The sequence below is a fragment of the Gouania willdenowi genome, chromosome 9 (genome assembly GCF_900634775.1).
Source record: "Gouania willdenowi chromosome 9, fGouWil2.1, whole genome shotgun sequence".
NCBI lineage: Eukaryota > Metazoa > Chordata > Actinopteri > Blenniiformes > Gobiesocidae > Gouania > Gouania willdenowi.
The window spans coordinates 1,170,817-1,191,367 of NC_041052.1; the positions used below are offsets into that span (position 1 = coordinate 1,170,817).

At 35.0% G+C, this 20,551-nt stretch overlaps 1 protein-coding gene across 4 annotated transcripts in view; it reads left to right on the forward strand.

Moving 5' to 3' along the window:
- Nucleotides 1-20,551, forward strand: part of grid2 (glutamate receptor, ionotropic, delta 2) — a 537,682-nt gene that overhangs the window by 254,197 nt on the left and 262,934 nt on the right. For all 4 annotated transcript variants that reach the window (XR_003674813.1, XM_028457897.1, XM_028457899.1 and 1 more), the window contains exon 3: nt 7,998-8,285. Coding sequence is in view for 3 of the 4 variants with exons in the window: in XM_028457897.1 (XP_028313698.1) it covers nt 7,998-8,285 (288 nt within the window). In the remaining variant the exon portion in view is untranslated. The remainder of the gene's footprint in view (nt 1-7,997; nt 8,286-20,551) is intronic.

Below are 20,551 nucleotides of genomic sequence, written 5' to 3' on the forward strand. Positions count from 1 at the left end.
TAGAGCAGGAGAACTAGCTCTCAGTTAGCCACTAACTTTAAATATAGTGATGAGAAAAACCTGGTAGAGAACAAAGCCGTTATTACGTGTTGGGGATGAAGATGTTGTATAGAGGGATTTATCTGTCAACCACTGAAACTGTAAACTAGGTCAACTCTGCGGTTGGTTTGTGGTGAATTAAAGGAGGCAGAAAGAGAGGGATGAGATACAAAAGAGAACATGGTGGACAGATGAGTGCAGACAAATAAAAGACTATTTAAAACTACGTTACGCAACATCTGCAAAATTGGCCTCTGTGGCCCCTAGTGGACACCCTCCAGACCTCAATATTACTACATTTAACAGTTTAATATTAACATATATACATGTAATAGATGGGAAATGTAATATCTCCTGATTTTAACTGTGATTCATGTTTCTGAGATTTATCTATAAGGGGGAATAAAGGAGAGATTTTTGGGGTCCATCCATAAAGTCAGTAAAATGATGGTCCATTGTTCTATGAATCTGTGATAACCACATTTATTTATTCATCTGAATAATATCCACTGTTATCCAGGAACATTTATTATTATTATTATAGTCATCTTAAAGATGGAAATCCTGGTTTTAATCATTAATAAAATGGTTCAAAGTGACCAAAAATGGTGGAAATGTGGTGAAATGGGATTTTAAAAAACACAGAAATTGGTTAAAAGTTGCAAATTAGAGTCGATAAAAACAGACAGAAAAAGTGGTTCAAAGTTTCAATATTGGAACAATTAGTTCAAACTGGCAAATAATGGCCATGATAAATGGTGAATGTGGTTAAATTGACAAATAATATCATAAAATCTGGTGAAAAGAGGTTAAAAGTGACAATAATAGGTCAACATATGTGACATTAGGTGTAAAAGTGGTAGAAAGGGTTTATAAGTGCTGAACATGTCTGGAAAGTGGAAAAAAATTACAGAAAAGACATTGAAATGTGATGTAGAAGTGTCAGAAATAGGAGAAATGTAGTAAAAATACATTAAAAGGAGCAAAAATATGGCAAGAAAAAGTGATGAAAATAGGTTAAAATATGGACAGTTTGGTGCAGTTGCAGAAAAATGGTAAAAAATAAGCAAAAATGGGCTGAAATTGTTAAAAAAATATTCTTAGTTTCTTGAAGGCATCTGGTGACCCCACATTTTACCATGGTTGTGTAAATGTGTGATTGTGGTTTGTTAATATAAAATGTTGTTTAACTACTAAAGTGATGAGAAAAGTGCTAAATAAGTGAAATCTATTTACTATTTGAATTCTAAACGTCTCCTTTACAAAACGACAGAACTCCAAAAACTCAAGTTCATCTGTTAAATGGAGCATAATTATTGGTTCAGAGTTGGAACGAGTGTGTGTGTGTGTGTGTGTGTGTGTGTGTGTGTGTTTTGTGTGTGTGTGTGTGTGTGTGTGTGTGTGTGTGTGTGTGTGTGTGTGTGTGTTTTGTGTGTAGAATCATTGATGTTTTCAGCACCAAGTCTGAGAATCAGGGACCGGATTACTAAGAAAGTCAGAGTCAAACAGGCAATCAGGCTATTGTTGATTCCCTCCACACACACACACACACACACACACACACACACACTGTACCTCTCAGTGTGTTACACAATGCTCAGCACCGACTGGAAGCTGCTGATAACTTTTCACATTGAACATATTTTTAGACAGAGTTGCTGTAAAAGTCAGAGTAACTTCTTAAAGTTACATTTAGTTCCAGATGGAACTGAATCATCACTTTCTACATGATGGTTTCCTCTGTGTGTGTTTATCTTTGGTTTAGTCTCACTAACAAACGCAGAGTTTAGTATAAATCAGGGGTTCTCAACCTTGGGGTCATGAGACACTGCAGGGGTCGCCAGATCTCTTTAACAACCTTTTTCTGCTTTTTCTTTTTTTTTTTTTTACCTCTTTTCACCATATTTCATGCTTATTTTTGCTAATTTAAACACATTCACCATTTGTCATATCAATTATTTGCCAGTTTAAACTAAGTGTTCCGACTTTCTAAATTGCAAACCCAGCCACGCCTCTTTCCCCCATTTCTGCCACTTCTAATCCAATGATCTTTGAACCCTTTTTTCCATTTTTTCTGTCTGTTTTTGTCCACTCTGATTTGCAGCATTTAACCAATTTCTGTGTTTTTTAAAATCTTATTTCACCACCTTTTCCACCACTTTTAACCCATATTTTTTCTGATTAAAACAAATTTTTACATCTTCTGCAACAACTGTACACCAATCTCACCATATTTTAACATATTTTCATCACTTTTCTTGCCATATTTTTGCTGCTTTTAATGTATTTTTGTACATTAATCCTATTTCTGTCACTTCTACATCATATTTCAATGACTTTTCTACACATTTTTTCCACTTTCCAGACATGTTCAGCAGTTATAAACTCTTTATATCACTTTTACACCTAATGTCACATATAATGACCATTATTTTCACTTTTAACCTTTTTTCACCATATTTCATGATTATTTTTGGCCAATTTAACCACATTCACCATTTTTCCTTACCTAAAATGTGTGGCCCACTTATGGTCGAACTGTTCCGTCCGTGGCCTCTTCACACCGCTGATCTACGCTGTGTTTAGTTTGACAGTAACACAAATATTTAACACTGAGAAAATGTGACGATGAACACACACACACACACACACACAGTGTGTGAAAGCCCAATTTAAAACACACAAAGTCAGTGTGTGTAATGCCACAGGGACTAATCTGCTGACTCAACACAAATGAATCTAAGGGATGGAAACAGAAAAGTGTGAGAAAGGAAAAGCTTGAGGAGGAGCTGCTTCATGTTGCTGAGAACAGCAGAAAAATGTGTGAAGTGCAAATATAAGAAACCGTGAGAGAGGAAGTGTGTTACACTTCTGACAACGACAACAAATAGTTTGTACAAAAAAACTAAAAAATGTAACAACTGTGTGTTTGCGTGTGTGTGTGCGTGCGTGTGTGCGTGCGTGTGTGTGTGCGTGTGTGTGTGTTTGCGTGTGTGTGTGTGCAAACTTCCTCCGATTATCCATTTTAAATCACAAGTTGATTTTGATTAATTAATTCCATTTTAAGTTATTATTTTACCCCTGAAATTCAATTACAATTATGTTCTCAATTACTAAAGTTCAATTACAATGAATCACAATTACTGAGCTTTTAATAAATAAACTTTATTAAACACAACCTTCCTCTTGTGTTAGCTTTCTGTTAGCATCTCTAATGCTAACAGGTCAGTTTGACCCATGTCTATAATCAGCTGTAAAATAATAAATATCTAATTAGTTTCTCATCTATTGATTACTTTGTTAGGCTTCCTAATCAATGATGATATTGGTTTTAATATTTATGGTGTGGGCATCTGAGACTTTTTAATATCAGTTTATCCCTAGATTTATATTTTTATTTTTTGTAATGGTTTAAATGAGAAGCGACCAGTTGAAACATATTTTAATAATCGTTACCTACGTATGTGTACGACATAGTTTTGCATTTATTTACACTGTAATTGACAGTTAAAGTTTATAGAAATTTTAAGAAAATCAAATATCTGAACTCAATTACAATTTAATTATGATTACGATGATAATTGACTCCAACCCTAATTCCAGATATATTCCACTCATAAGTATTTATGTTATTAATAAAAAGGTCTGTCTTCTTTCTATATTTTTGTTAAAAAGCATAATGTAGAGAACGACTTGTGATGAAATGAATCTGTTTCAGAACCATGAGCTCATTGTGCTGCACGGCCAGTGTTTGAAGAATGAATTAAAGTGTAACAATATACGATTAAACCTCGGCCAGTCTTTGCTTTCTGCTGAGTCATGGTCTTTATTCTGAGGATCAATGAGCTCAGCACTCATCTACCATCAAAGAGGAAGCTAACGTCGTAGCATTCGTATGCTGCACATGTGGATTACATTACTACATACTGCTTTAGTTTGGCTTTTTGTGCAAAATACATTTATTCCAACTCAGTTATTGACTAATATGATATACTGTATATAGAACAATCATTTACTCTGATTACAGTTCTGGCAATTAGCAGGCTTTGCTAATCCTTAGCTTACAGCTGGACTTTGGAGAATTAGCACCTTTTTCACATCTACGTCATCCACAGTGTGTGTGTGTGTGTGTGTGTGTGTGTGTGTGTGTGTGTGTGTGGGAGCACAGCCATTTAAAGACTTTCACCTATTATCACCATCCATAACCACCCACTACATCCCACTGATACACAACCAACTATTTCCATCACTGACGGCCCACACACACACACACACACACACACACACACACACACACACACACACACACACACTCTTTACCTGTGTGGGCCCCACTCACACATTATAAATATTTCACAATAAAATCCTGTGAAAGAAGCAAAGATAAGTCCAGCAGTCGTGTGCTTTTGTTTGTAAATCAAACTGATATTTTTATGTTTCTAGAAGTTTTAGATTTGTCAGTCAAAGTCATCACTAAAACCTTCATCTATCAGGTTTTTATAAAGTTTTATAATCTATAAGGGGGAATAAAGGAGAGATTTTTGGGGTCCATCCATAAAGTCAGTAAAATGATGGTCCATTGTTCTATGAATCTGTGATAACCACATTTATTTATTCATCTGAATAATATCCACTGTTATCCAGGAACGTTTATTATTATTATTATTATAGTCATCTTAAAGATGGAAATCCTGGTTTTAATCACTAATAAAATGGTTCAAAGTGACCAAAAATGGTGGAAAAGGAGGTGAAATGGGATTTAAAAACCACAGAAATTGGTTAAAAGTTGCAAATTAATTGAAATGTGATGTAGAAGTGTCATAAATGAGAGAAATGTAGCAAAAAATGCATTAAGAGGAGCAAAAATATGGCAAGAAAAAGTGATGAAAATTGGTTAAAATATGGAGAGTTTAGTGTAGTTGCAAACAAAGGATAAAAATATGAAAAAATGGGCTCAAATTGTTCAAAGGGCAGAAATATCTACAACTGAATTACTTTAACACAATGATTCATATTTCCTGTAATTTTGACTTTATGTTGCAGACCAAATGTAATGTTTTAAAGCCCCCGTTGTTCATCAGATAAACTCCATCCGATCACAACGAGTGAATCTATCGATGACACCAGTGTCAACTTCCTGAACAAAGACAGAAAAGGATAGAAATGGTAAAATAGTTGGAGCAGAACGACATCACTGACCCTGTGACTTCAATCGTCCTCTGACAAAAGCAACAGCAACAACCTGCTGCAGAGACACTTATTCAGCTTCACCGGAGATACAGAAATACTGGAGAAAAAGTATTGATTAGAGCCTGAAATACATCATCCATCCATCCATCATCCATTCATCCATCCATCCATCATCCATTCATCCATCCATTCATTCATCCATTCATCATCCAACCATCCATCCAGTCTAACTACTCTTATATTTATGTTTATACTTCTTTTTTTATTTATTTTGTTATTATTTAATGTTACACTATCTGACAGACCACAGGTCACCAGACAAATTCCTCGTGTGTATTCATACACTCTTGGTCAATAAAGTTGATTCTGATTCATCCATTCATTTATGTCAAACTTAAGGCCCGGGGGCTAAAACTGGCCCTTTAATGGATAAAACTTAGCCCGATCAAGAAAGTAAAAAAAAGAAGAAAAAAAAATGAAACATTTCATAAATGACTAATTCAGTTGTAAATATCTCAGATCCTCTAAATACAAAAAAATTAAAAATAAAAACATATTTAAATCCACAACTTTTTCCCCAGTTCTTATATCACTGTTGGTTTTAATCTCAAAGTGCTGAAAGAACTATGAATTTTTCCAAAATCTGGCAAATTTTCCTATTATTCCACACATCTGGCATCCATCGCCAGTTGCTTTCAATAAACGCCTTTTCTGCACATTTTTTCCACTTTCTTTTTGTGGAGAACCTGTAAATGTCTGTGCTGTGATTATAGACACACTTTAACTCAGTAAACTGAGGAGAAAGCGACAGAAATACCTGGATACAGGTTGTCACAGACACTTTTCTTCTTCTCCTTTGTGTGATAATATTTACCACAATTTCTTCTGCTTTATTTTTTTCTTGCGCCCCACACTTTGAAAACCCCTGATCTAACCCTATTAGGCTGAATTTACACCAGTACATCCTGGACTGGGTTAAATACATGAAATAAAGTTCTGTGATTAGATGAAGAAACCCAAAAATCCAGTTAAGCTTTTTCCCTTAGTGAATGAACCGTTAGTCCAACAGCTTTAAATAATTCAATGTTACTTTGAATCAGAGAAAGAGGAAGAAAAAACATTACAGCTCATTAAAAACTGTCCTAAACTCTCTCTATCCTTTAAATACCATGTAGAATATGGATATTACAAAATGGGTCAATTTCATTATAGTTTTAGGCTGATTTTTTTAAAATAATGATTAGGTTAAATCAGGGGTTCTCAACCTTAGAATGTTTTCTTTTTTTTAACAATTTGAGTCATTTTTTTTATCTCATTTTTAACCTTTTTCTGCAACTACACACTTTTCATAGTTTCATCACTTTTTCTTGCCATATTTTTGCTCCTTTTAATGTATTTTTGCTACAATACTTCCATTTCTGACACTTCTACATCATATTTTTATATCTTTTCTGCACATTTTTTCTACTTTCCAGACATGTTCAGCACTTATAAACCCTTTCTAGCACTTTTACACCTAATGTCACATATATTGACACATTATTGTCACTTTTAACCTTTTTTCACCATATTTCATGCTTATTTTTTGCTAATTTAACCACATTCACCATTTGTCACGCCCATTATTTACCAACTAATTGTTCCATTATTGACACTTTGAACCTTTTTTTTTCTCTCTATGAGATTTTTGTTGAATATTTTTCATAAACAAACAAACAACCTAAACAGTCAGCGTGGAGAAGTTTCAGTGTACATTAATAAGATATTTTTAAGATACAAACAATATGTGTAAACATAGTCATACAACCATCAAACCAAGTCAGAATATTTCAACTGTTTATCTTCAACTAAACGTATCCAGTTTTCTAATAAAGGAAAATCTATTTGGAGCCTTTTCTGGGTAATTGTTTTTTTTACACAGGCAGTGAGAACTTTGACTGTGTTTGACGTTATTTGGTAAATCTGTGGGTATACAGTATCTCCCATGTAGAGTGTCATCATGTATTTGCTCTGTTGATAATATAATATCAGTCTAAAACTGTTGTAACTTTACACAGAACCAAAATATATGAGTGTGATGATGTCATTGTCACCACCACCTCTCCAACACAGAGAGCTGTTTGGGTCGCATCTCATTGGTTGCTTGGTGATGATGAACAACCATATTAGATTTTTACAGCTGGATTCTCGCCAGTAACCAGAGCAGGTGGTCGTGAACACAGTCTCACATACGTTATTCCATTACTCACTTGAGATTTCAATACTAGTCCTCCATCTTTTTCTGATGTCATTTGTTGAATTTCATCTACGATACCTTAGTTAGTTTGTGATATCAGCTTAAATAATTGAGTTCTAATTTCGATAACTTTGTCAATAAATATTATCTTAGACATTGAACCATTTTTACCACTTTTTATCCACTTCTGTGGTTTTTAAAATCCCATTTCACCACTTTTTCCACCATTTTTGTTCACTTTTAACCCCATTTTTATTTCACTAGTCTAACCATTATACAGTGCCAGTAAAATAAAAAAATAAAACATAAGTTCCAGTAATGTTTATTATTTAAATAGCTTTTAAAAACATCCATTTAAAGTCTGCTGTGATTAAATCACGAGTTATATCCTTGATTGATTGAATCGATTGATTACCATTTAAAACCTTTTGTAGTTGGATCATTACTGTCCATAAGTTGTCCATCTTTCCTTCGTATGAACGATTAATATTAACTTCCTGTATTTTCTTCTTCTCTCTGTGTTTCTCTGTAGCCTGTGAGCTGATGAATCGTGGTATTCTGGCTCTGGTCAGTTCTATCGGATGTATGTCAGCAGGTAGCCTCCAGACGTTGGCCAACGCCATGCACATCCCTCACCTGTTCATCCAACTCTCCCCGGCGGGCACGCCCCGCTCCTCCTGTCCACCCACCAGCCGCCTCCCCGGGACGGACGACTACACGCTGATGGTCCGCCCACCCGTCTACCTCAATGATGTCATCATGCAGGTGGTGTCGGAGTACAGTTGGCAGAAGTTCATCCTCTTCTACGACTCGGACTTTGGTAAGATTTAACAATCGTAACGTTTAACATCTTAATTTACACAGAGGTTAATATAACATAACTTCTGGACTTGTTTACACACACATTTGTCTTTATCAAAACAAACTGAAAATGAGAAAACAGAAACAAATGATTGTTATTTATTAGTATTTATATATTATATTAGTATACATATATACTACAGTATATACAAAGACAAACAGTGCCACAATCTGTTTGTGACGAACTGCCACTAATAGATACAGAGGTGTAAAGAGTACTGATATATCTACTCAAATAGAAGTACTGTTACTTGATATAAATTATACTCAAGTACAAGTAAGTCGGTAGTTTATTGTCGTACTACTGTACGTGTGCTTGTGTTTAAACTTTCTGTGTAAATGAAGAAACATTTAACAACACTTTAGCAGTAAACGCTGCTTAGCTTTACATGTTTACCCATGTTTCACACAAAAGTCCTGAACGCAGCATCATCCATTTACTTGTGTGGACAAAGTTTGTATTGCATATGTTGACATCATTATTCCTATGTTTAAATGAACAGTGTCAGAAAGATGTTGCCAGGAAACGCACTTTGGTCCACGTTAGCAGCAGTAGCTAGTTGTTCTTCTGGTGAGGCTCTGAGAAATAAACCTTTGTTCTAAGCTGATTTGGCACCATGCAATTTACATTTAATCTGATTGGTCGGATATGATGTGATGCATTACGTTTAATCTGATTGGTCGGATATGATGTAATCCATTACATTTAATCTGATTGGTCAGCTATAATGTGACGCATTTGATTGTACTTTCACATAATTTTATAACAAAAAAATAATGATTTACGCAGTAATGGTTGGGTGTAGAAATGTAACAAATTACTTTAATTATTTTAAGTACAAGTAAAATGACTGATTAGAAATATACATAAAAGTACGTATGAAAGCAACTCAATTGCAGTAATGTGAGTATTTTTAATCCATTAACTTTCACCTCTGAATAAATAAATAAATGGGAAACACTTTGTGCATGAAAACACACACACACACACACACACATGCACGTGCACAATGATGATCTGAGTGCATCCCACTGATGTCACATGGTTCTGTTTGCTGGTGTGGGGGCGTGTCATGGTTCTGTGGGGGGGCGTCTCATTAACGCCTCCTTCTGTTTTTCTTTCATCATTTCTTTCCAGTCCATTAAGTCAAATATTGACAAAGAGACGTCCAGCGTTCCTTTCATAAATCGCCCGTTGTGCTCATCTCTCTTTTAATCATTTACTTCATCTCTACTTGTCCTCATCACAGTTCGTGGGAAACTAAAGCTAATCTTACACACCATTCACCATCCATCGTTTATCAGTTTATATAAAACCATCTTTAGAAGATGAAGTCGACTCAAAGTGAAGCACAGATTGGGTCGTGAACGTGTCGTCCATCATTGTCTCTGCTGCTTATTATTCATTATTAATCACTCACTAGGGCATGTTTCTACCTGATCAATAACACCATAGACATCCCTCCCCAAATGTGGCGTCGCTTTATGGTTTTACTGGCGACGTGTCACACATAAAATGAATTTAATTATAAAAGCTTTGTTTCATCTGGTGATTGTGTGAGATTTACTCCATTTCTATCACTGCAGTCAATTAGAATAATGAATGCCTTGTACGTATTGATCTCTAATGGTTTATCTACACACACATTGTTCTTCAAAGCCTTCTGCAGGCTACGCCACTTTTACAAAGGTATTAGAAGTGTTTTATCAGCTTATTGAATCCAATGAGTCACATGAAGCCAGCGCTAACCACCTAGCGTCACAAAGCTAAAGTCAAACAGTGGCTAATTAATGGCAGGAAGAAAAAAAACACCTGAGAGATAAACGCAGTGTCATGATCCAGTCTCAGGTTCAGAGAATCTACTGCTGATGATTGGACGCTGCACTTCCTCCTCCTTATGGGAAATCTACACACTGTAGTTTGAGTCATTCATTATATAATTAGAGACCATAGTAACGTAGAATAAAGGAGAGAGAGAGTGACAGGCATGAGAATGAGGGGAAACCTTTTGATATTCTACAAATGTTCCTAAAAGTGTCAGTGGAGGTTTAAAAGGACTTACATTCATACTCTTTTTTATCAAAGGGTTATTCTATGTCATTTCACACACTTCACTCTCACAAAATTCAGAATTCAGTAATTATTCAACCTCATGTAAAGGATTTTAAACATCTACGAGTGGTGAAATAAAAATGAAGAAGTCGCATAAAGAAAAGTAGTTTTACATCCCGAGAAAGAGTAACCTTATAGATAATTAGACTATAATGTTATAATTCATCAACATCACTACTTTATACCAAATACATTTGTTTTTAGCAGAAATAAGTGATCATATGTGTGTGAAGTTACCAGATAATTTGTTTTCCTTTGAACAAGTTCACATGTAAATATATATTTACTATTTTCTAAATCATATCCACCTCAAAATATTATCTTCACTTAAAGTAAGAACATTAATATTATTGTGCTAAATTTAGTAGCATCTGCTAAAAACAACTTAAGTGTCTGCTGGAGTTTATAATATATAACATAAATATAAATCATATACATATATATATATATATATATATATATATATATATATATATATATATATAAAATAAAAAAAAATTACTCTGGAAACTTGTCAATCTCAAATAAAAAGAACCCATTTTTTAAAGTTTACTAATTAATTATTTTAAAATTAAAGTCAACGTATCATCTAATTTAGGAGTCGTGAGACACTGGGGGGGGGGGTCACCATGACAGATGCCTTCAATAAACTATAAATATGTTTATAAACAATTTGAGGCCATTTTTGCTTATTTTTTACTGTTTTTTTTACAACTCCACCAAACTCACCATATTTTAGCCTATTTTCATCACTTTTTCTTGCAATATTTTTTGCTCTTTTTAATGTATTTTTGCTACATTTGTCCCATTTATGACACTTCTACATCACATTTCAATGACTTTTCTTCACATTTTTCCACTTTCCAGACATGTTCAGCACTTATAAACCCTATCTATCACTTTTACACCTAATGTCACATATGTTGATCCATTATTGTCACTTTTAATCTCTTTTCACCAGATTTCATGATTATTTTTTTGCCCATTTAACCACATTCACCATTTGTCATGCCCATTATTTGCCAGTTTAAATTGTATTACATACCCTCCTCCCATTGCTGCCCCTTTTAAGCCAATATTGACACTTTTTTACATTTTTTTCTGTCTGTTTTTGGCCACTTTTACAACTGTAACCAATTTATGTGGTTTTAACCCATTTTTATTCCAGATTAAAACAAGGATTTACATCTTTAAGATGATTATACTACCCAGAGAACCACTTGTGTAATCATTATAATGAGAAGAATGTTTAACAGTTTATTTTGATGGGAAATATTAATATAGGTTTTGCAGAGTCAAATATAGGAGGTGCATATAATGATTACAGTTAAAGTAATAAACATCTAAATCCCAAAGAACTTTAATATTTGAGTGTTTGAGCGCCCACGTGTTTACATTCATTTTCCTTCTTTGGTAAAACTTTTTATTACATTTGAAAGTACATTTGATCAGTGATTTGATTTGATCAGTAAAAGTCAGAGGAAATCACATCAGATAAAGTCTGAAACAGGTTAGTACTGGAAGAAAGTTTCTTGGCATCATTTTAGATTAGTTTGACTTGTGCTGACTAAAGATCTCAGGATGTGACGAGTGACAGAGACGTGATTTATTTATGACTTACTGCACGGAGTGAAACTTTATTCAAATCAAAGTCACTTCATGGAGGAAAGTCTGACATTCAACGTTCTTCATGGCACGGCATTGGATCACACTTAAAGTTACATTATTACTATTTCTATTACCTAGATTTGACCAAATGAAAAAATATAAATTCTTAAAGGAAAAGCATCACAAGCACAAGTTGAAGACTAAATGTAAATTTTAAATCAAAACTCATACACTGAGATAAAATATATTTGTGAAAAAACTAAATAAAAACAATAAAGACAAATCAATAATAAGTTAACGGACTAAACAGATTGAAGGAAAGGAGAAACTCTTTGACAGCTTTGGGGATATAATATTACAGCTTTAGTTGGATGTTTTATGTCAAAATCAAGGCCTGAGGGTCAAATCTGGCCCTTTGGAGCATCAAATTTGGCCCAAAACGACATGAATCATTGTGTAAATGACAAAAAAAAAATGAATGAACTCCCCAACATTTGTTGCAGTGGTTCTCAGATTTTCCCATATCTGTATATTAAGACGACTACAGTCATTTTTATCATTTTGTCATTTTTTTAAATTCCTGCACATTTTCTAACAAGCACAAAACTGATCAAAATCACACAAAAATTTGGCCACAAAATCAAGTAAGTTTAAAGAGGAGATGAAATAGAAATCACCTTTATTGATTCCCAGAGTGGAAATTCACTTTTGCAGCAATACAATAAATAAGAGCATGAGAAACACAAAAATGAAAAAATAAAATAAAATAGCAACATAAGATAATAGTGGAAAATGTAAGAACTGTAGAACAGTGTAGTTTGATCTCAAGTGGGCCACAGATGACGTAGTTAGAAATAAAGTGCATTTTTAACATTAATGTGCCCTAGTTTTCACTTCCGCGTATAACTGATAATTACAATCTGAAAGGTTCTGAATATATCTAAGCAACAAGTGACGAATATCAGTCGCTGCAAGATCAACAATTCAAAATAACTTGAATTTGACCTTTTTTGTAATCTAGAAGAATTTTGTGGTTATTTTCACAATTTACAAGAAAATATGACCCTGTAAACATTGTCATTTTATTAAACTTGTGTATTTTGAGGAACAACTTAAATTTGGTAATAAATTCAATAATTTATGTTTTTTTTTCCATTGTGGACCAAATTGGGTGATCTAAAGGGCCAGATTTGGCCCCCACGCCTTGAGTTTGACACACGTGTGTCAAAAATGGAATTAAACAGATCCTGCAGGGACAAATACAATTTTCAATTAAATTTAACTTTATTTATATAGCGCAAATTACAACAAAATCCATAGTAAAAAAGAAAGAATCCAAGCATTTAGCGACAGTGGGAAGAAAAAACTCCCTCTTTTTATAAAAAGAAATCTCCATTAGAACCAGGTTCAGATATGGCAGCCATCTGCGTAGACTGGTTGGGGTTAGTGAACAGGATAGAAGGATAGACCATCAGAGTGTTCCAGACTAGTTGAGCCGTGAACCATTGATCAGGAACCACCAGCTCTAACATCTAAAGATCTATAGATCTAAACACCTGAAACAGAAAAGAGAGCGAGGAGAAGACACAGACTGCAGTACAGTATCTGTCTTTTTTTTTTTGCTTGGATATTGTTAGTTTATTACATACTGATCATATCATGTATATGTGAAAATGAAAACTAGGGCATAACATTGTTCTTTTTCCCGACAAAAACGAGTTTGACACCTAAGTTTTAGGGATTTTTCAAGATGTGAAAAAAGGTGAATTTCCTCAAAAAGCTGTCAAGCTCTGGTTTTTATTTTGTTGGAATGTTTCCTGTTGGGACTAAAATGGATCAGGAAGTATAATTACATTCTGTTGCTGAGGGAACAGAATCTATTGAATCCATCAGACAGTTACAGTTGGATGCTCCAGGGCAGGATGAGGTCTTTATTATCTATAATATAAAGGTTAAAGTCCCAGCTTAGCTCAGTAATCCCACGTGTTTAGTTTTTAAACGTGTCCACAACCACCCACGACTTCATCTGACAGTTTGAATCTGTTACAGGATCCGTTTTCTACAATTAAACGTTTAATCCATGTTTTAAGTAATGCTGCCTGTGTGAAGAGCCTGGGGCACAAAGACAGCCAGAGGTGAAAAAAAAACGTTAGCATTTCAACACAACAGTGCAGCAAGAGACGCAATTTCACACGTGTCAAACTCAAGGCCGGGGGCCAAACCTGGCCCTTTAGAGCATCTAATTCTGCCCGCATGCAGGAGTAAGTAAAAATGACAGAGAAAACATGAATTATTGTGTCATTTACCAAATAATCCAATTGTAGAAATCTTAAATGTACCAATTTAGATGTAACTCCACAGTATTTTTTAGGGGCTTGCATTTGTCCTTTGTTTATATCACATAAATGCAATCATATTTAATTGCAAATTGTGGAAATAACTCTCAATTTTGCCATAAATTTCTCACAAACAATTTCACATTTACTCTAACTTACACAAAAATTGGTAACAAAATCAAAAATTTTGAAGAGAATTGAACTGATATGGAAAACTAGGTCACAATGACATTAAAGATTGTTCTTTTTTCCCCCACCTGAAATCTTCTCCCCCTCGGGATCAAACTGGCCCGTTTTTGACCCCTGAACTAAAATGAGTTTGATACCCCTGATTTAAAAGATGCTTCTTCTGGAAAGGACCTTCTTAAAACATCAACAAAGCAAGATTTAACCCAAAGGTTCTCAAACTTGTCAGCCCACGGGGACCCCCCAACTGAAGCATTGAACAACTGAATGTACCATTTTATGAGAACATGTATCTTTGGCCTATTGTTTATTGTTATTATCACCAAAGTTGCTTCAGTTGATGTCCATACATTAGTTCAATTATTTCTGCTTTTGTAGCCTTCCCTACTGAGAATTGGCTTTATATTTGCTGTAAATCACTTTGGGGGGAGGACTACAGATTTCTCTATTTAAAACATGATTTCTTGCTATTAAGTATCATATATTTTCATAATCTGTAAGCACTAAGGGTCCTACTTCAATCTAAAAATTAAAAAAAAATAAAAATTGCCACATGTCGGTCATGAGGAAGTTTTGAAAAACCACGAAAATCAATTCAAAGTTTTAAATTAGAGTCAACAAAAACAGTTAGAAAAAGTTGTAAAAAGGGTTCAAACCATCAATATTGGCTTAAAAGTGGAGGAAAAAAGTAGAAATAATTGGTTTTAACTGGCAAATAATGGGCAAGACAAATGGTGAATGTGGTTAAATTGGCAAAAATAAGCATGAAATATGGTGAAAAGAGGTTAAAAGTGACAATAATGGGTCAATATATGTGACATTAGGTGTAAAAGTGGTAGAAAGGGTTTATAAGTGCTGATCATGTCTGGAAAGGGGAAAAAAATGTGCAGAAAAGACATTGAAATGTGATGTAGAAGTGTCAGAAATGGAAGAAATGTCGCAAAAATACATTAAAAGGATCAAATATATGACAAGAAAAAGTGATGAAAATAGGTCAAAATATGGAAAGTTTATTGTAGTTGCAGAACAAGACAAAAATAAGCAAAAAATGACACAAATTGTTCAGAAAACATTCTAAGGTTGAGAACCCCTGATTTAACCTAATCATTATTTTAAAAAAATCAGCCTAAAACTATAATGAAATTGACCCATTTTGTAATATCCATATTCTACATGGTATTTAAAGGTTAGAGAGAGTTTAGGACAGTTTTTAATGAGCTGTAATGTTTTTTCTTCCTCTTTCTCTGATTCAAAGTAACATTGAATTATTTAAAGCTGTTGGACTAACGGTTCATTCACTAAGGGAAAAAGCTTAACTGGATTTTTGGGTTTCTTCATCTAATCACAGAACTTTATTTCATGTATTTAACCCAGTCCAGGATGTACTGGTGTAAATTCAGCCTAATAGGGTTAGATCAGGGGTTTTCAAAGTGTGGGGCGCAAGAAAAAAATAAAGCAGAAGAAATTGTGGTAAATATTATCACACAAAGGAGAAGAAGAAAAGTGTCTGTGACAACCTGTATCCAGGTATTTCTGTCGCTTTCTCCTCAGTTTACTGAGTTAAAGTGTGTCTATAATCACAGCACAGACATTTACAGGTTCTCCACAAAAATGTTTAAAATGTAAAGATGTTTAGAAACAATGTAGGACTAATAATGGCTCAATATTCTGCTTTTATTTTAGTTAAAACAATGTTTAAATGCATAAAAGTATACCACATATATAGTAACTTAGAAAATATGTGATCATTTTTATGTATATTTTTAAATGTTACTTCCTAAATTATTTATGTAATTTATTCAGTTATTCAAAGTGTCCAAATATCATGTGCTGAGACTGTCTGACCATGACTACTATTTTGGAAAAACATTTTTAAAATTAAAATTACAAGATTTATAAGTTTTTTTTTTTTTTTTAATTTCCATCATAATATTCATGCAAACCTTGCCTGATGATGAACATTTTATGAAATATCATGCTGTGAAAACATTATACGTCATTGACCCAAATATTAAAATGAGTGTTTGAATATGTGTAAAAGACTAAATGTCAGCTGTTTTTAAAATGTGGGACTCCATATTATACCTACAGCATAAGCATAAACGTATTCATTCTTTTAAAACTCAACGTGATTATCATTTCTTCTTTCAATATTTCTTATTTTAACTTATGAGATTAGGTATATTCTTCTTTATATTCATGTCAAATCCCTGGCAGTTTGGTAAAGATCAGCTGCATCAGTAAAAAGTGGTTCATGTATTAAACAATAATCTGGAAATCTGCAAGTAAATCCACTTTTTCTTTAAGAATATAAAGGTTTTCTCATTATTTTTTACCAGTGAGGAATAACTTGTGACTACACGAGCGTACAGAGCCTAACTTTCAGCGTGGGAGTTTTTCTAAAACGAAACCTCAGACTCAGAAAAAGCAGAAAGTGAAAGAAGTTTCTGATAAAAACGAGGACATGAGTGAGTGAGATAGAAAGCAGAGATGGTTTGTGTGAGAGTGGTGGCGTGTACGCAGGTGAAACCACTGCCTGTTGTCGGTGGTACACAACTTTAATCCTAGCTTTGTCTTTCACACACACAATAAATGGTATAAAGCAGAGATCAGCAACTTTCATCACAGCGGGGGGGGGGGGCCAAATTATCAAAATTAATGTCATGGTTTAGGATGAGGACCAATCAGAGCTTTTTTTTTACAGAAAACATCAAAGGGTTTGAGTTGCTTTGATGTTGTTTTGTATTTTTTCTCTCTCATTTTTTGTTGTTTTGTCTGTATTTGATGTTTTCAGTGGTTTTTTAATATTTCTTCTCGTTGTTGTTTTGTGTGTTTTTAGTGTAGTTTTGTGGTTTTTTTAGTGTAGTTTTGTGTTTTTTTAGTGTAGTTTTGTGTGTTTTTAGTGTAGTTTTGTGTTTTTTTAGTGTAGTTTTGTGTGTTTTTAGTGTAGTTTTGTGTGTTTTTAGTGTCGTTTTGTGTGTTTTTGGAGTCATTTTGTGCATTTTTTGTTGTCATTTTGCATGGTTTTCTGTCCAGACCATATTATAATAATTTAGATAATAATGCTTCCCAAACAGGTGCTTGATACGTGAGCACTCTGATGGTCAATAATGTGCACAGCTGTGCGGTGATACGTGTTTATCTCTTATCAATCAAACAAGCAGGAAATGAACCTGGGGGTCCCATTTTTCAAATGACTACTCCTCCGTTAATGCATCAGGCTGTAATTTGACATGGATATTCTATGAGCGGATGTCTATAGGCTTGAGGAGACCTTTTTTTTACTTGGTGGAACCGAGTCAGTTGACTGAATTCTCGGGAACATGGTACGTGCTTTTCAGCACGGAGACGTTCCCGGAGACGTTCCGCGGGCCCAGCCGTAGTTCATCAGAACTTGTTGAACACTTATGAGGTAACTTGAGTGTCCACACGGCACGCTAAATATGAAATAAGTCCTCTATTCTCTCTTACACATAAGTCCAAAAAGCCACACAGCGGTGCTGTTTCTGGCTGTATGCTATTCTCCTCCTGTACTTAAGTCAGTCGCTGCACGCCTTCAACCCAGTTACGCACTGTGGGTGGAGCAGCCCTGAAATGTGGGCGTTCCCATTCAAATCTGGCTTTACTTGCATTCTCCGGTGTGCGTAAGTCCTTTTCCTCTTACGCACTTCAAACCCTGGAATAAGTGCAGCGCCCCCATAAGGTGAAACATTATATTGCACTAGAAATATGGACTTACAATTGAAGCCACACGGACTCGTGCGATGAATCAAAACTGTGACAGACACAGACTTCTGTCCACGTTGGTCACAGTGATTCAACTATCTTCATACTATGTCCAACAAAGCGCCTTAACTGCAGGTGCGCAAAAAAGCGCTTAAGTCCAGATGGGAGAATAGAGCCCTAAATCCATCCAATCATTTGTTTGTGGTCTATGTAAGTCTTATAACACAGAGAAAATTGCTCTGTTTCAAATTTTCTTATTTTGTGATGTCACAAGTTATAATCGAGAAAGAAAAAAAACCCTCCCCTCCACTGGTAACTACACCCATGGACTCCACCCCCAACCTGATGAAAACTTTTGCTAAAGTCCGCCATTGTTTTTCTCGCGAGTGAAGGAGTGATACCGGTTAAATGAAAGCGCAGTCAGCGTCTGCTGTTAGCGTCTATGTGCATACTGAAGCTAGTTTTGTTTATTTAGCCTGTGCAGCCGCGAGGTGAAGGAGAGTCTGATTAAAGAATGGACAGCAGACGGAGGCACTCCTTATACTTTCTCTTTAATACCGAACATTTCTGTCCATTTCAGCAGTTTGGTTGACACATGTGTGTGTGTGTGTGTGTGTGTGTGTGTGTGTGTGTGTGTGTGTGTGTGTGTGTGTGTGTGTGTGTGTGTCCCACCTCTGCTATGCACCTGTAAAGTGGGAAATCATCTGCTCTTCCACTCCCTCACAGCCACAAGGATGCGTCTATAGCAGAGGTGGGCAACTCCAGATTCCTGAGACTTTTAGATGCGTCTCTGCTCCAACACACCTGAATCAAATGGACGGCTCGTTATCATTGGTTTCAATGAGGTGTGTTGAAGCAGAGACACATCTAAAAGTCTCAGGAATCCGGTCTTCAAGGACTGGAGTTGCCCACCCCTGGTCTATAGGTACGCTGACTCGTTGCCATGGAAGCTCAAAGCTGACCCTGAGCTGAACTTGTTTCACCACACCCTGAAGAAGAGAGGGGCGGAGGGAGGGGAGGTCTTTACAATTTCAGAGACACACCCCTCAAAACGGAGCGCTCTGAAAGAGCTGGTTCATACCGGGTCATAAACTTCCCCTGTTGCTTGATTCATGTTATGTTTTGATCAAACCCCTGCACAAATATGTCATTTAGATCATAGGGAAGTGTTTTAAAAGGTGTAAAATTGTTTTAATATGTCCTTTTTAAATAAAGAAATATTAAAGCAGAGATGAAAGAGTTCATGTTCGAAATAATCTTTTTTGTTGTTGTGTAAATTATGTTTTTTCTTCACGCAATCTCTAAATGTTTGATGATAAAATCTCTTCCTGTTTGTGAGAGAAAAACACACGTTGTGACCAGATGTTGGTTGTTGTTTTGTAGTTGAACCCAAAGCGTTTTTCTCGCTGCTCTGAGTTTAGCTGGAGGCTAAAGCAGCTCAGTTTGTAAAACTACTGTATCCAGAGGTTGGAGGTTCAACTCCAGGCCATCTCTGTTTATGTGCCGAAGTGCCCTTGAGCAGGATGCTGAACACTTATGGTAGTAGAACCTTTACAGCTGAGCTAAAACGTTTTATTCTGATATTTAGACGGATTAATAAACATAGCAGGACCATAGAAGTTCCAGTGTATTTCAATAATTATTTGAAATTATAATTTCTGTTGTTTGTCCATAAATGACAGTGGTTGACATACATAAGCTAATATGATTAGCATACACATGGTAGAAGTTAGCCGTCTGATAATATTGTATCCATTCCTGCACAGATGCATCCAATGAATATGTAAAATAACTATAATTTTTAAATATATGACTGAGCTGAATGTACTTTAGGTCATTAAATACATCTGACATGTTAATCATGCTGTAGGATAAGGTGAAATATAAGTTAATGAGGGCAAATAAAGACAGAATAAACCCACAGACTGATGCTGTGCAGCCATTAAATAAGCACATCATGTTTTATTTATTTTTATTTATTTATTTCACGGTATCTCCGCAGGGACAACTGTTTTACTTTGTTGGTGGAAGGAATTACACGTGTTAAAAAACAACTCGAATGCTAATTATGGATGCTAATTATATTGTAATAGGTTTATAACCCCCCCCCCCAGACAGATCAGACACAATATTTGGTCAACAAGGAGATGTTTTATGAGCTGTTTGCTTTTCAACCTTATCACATTATTACATTATCATATTATCACAGTCAAATCCACTGGGTTCAAAAAGACATTAGTGTCAGTTTTATTAATA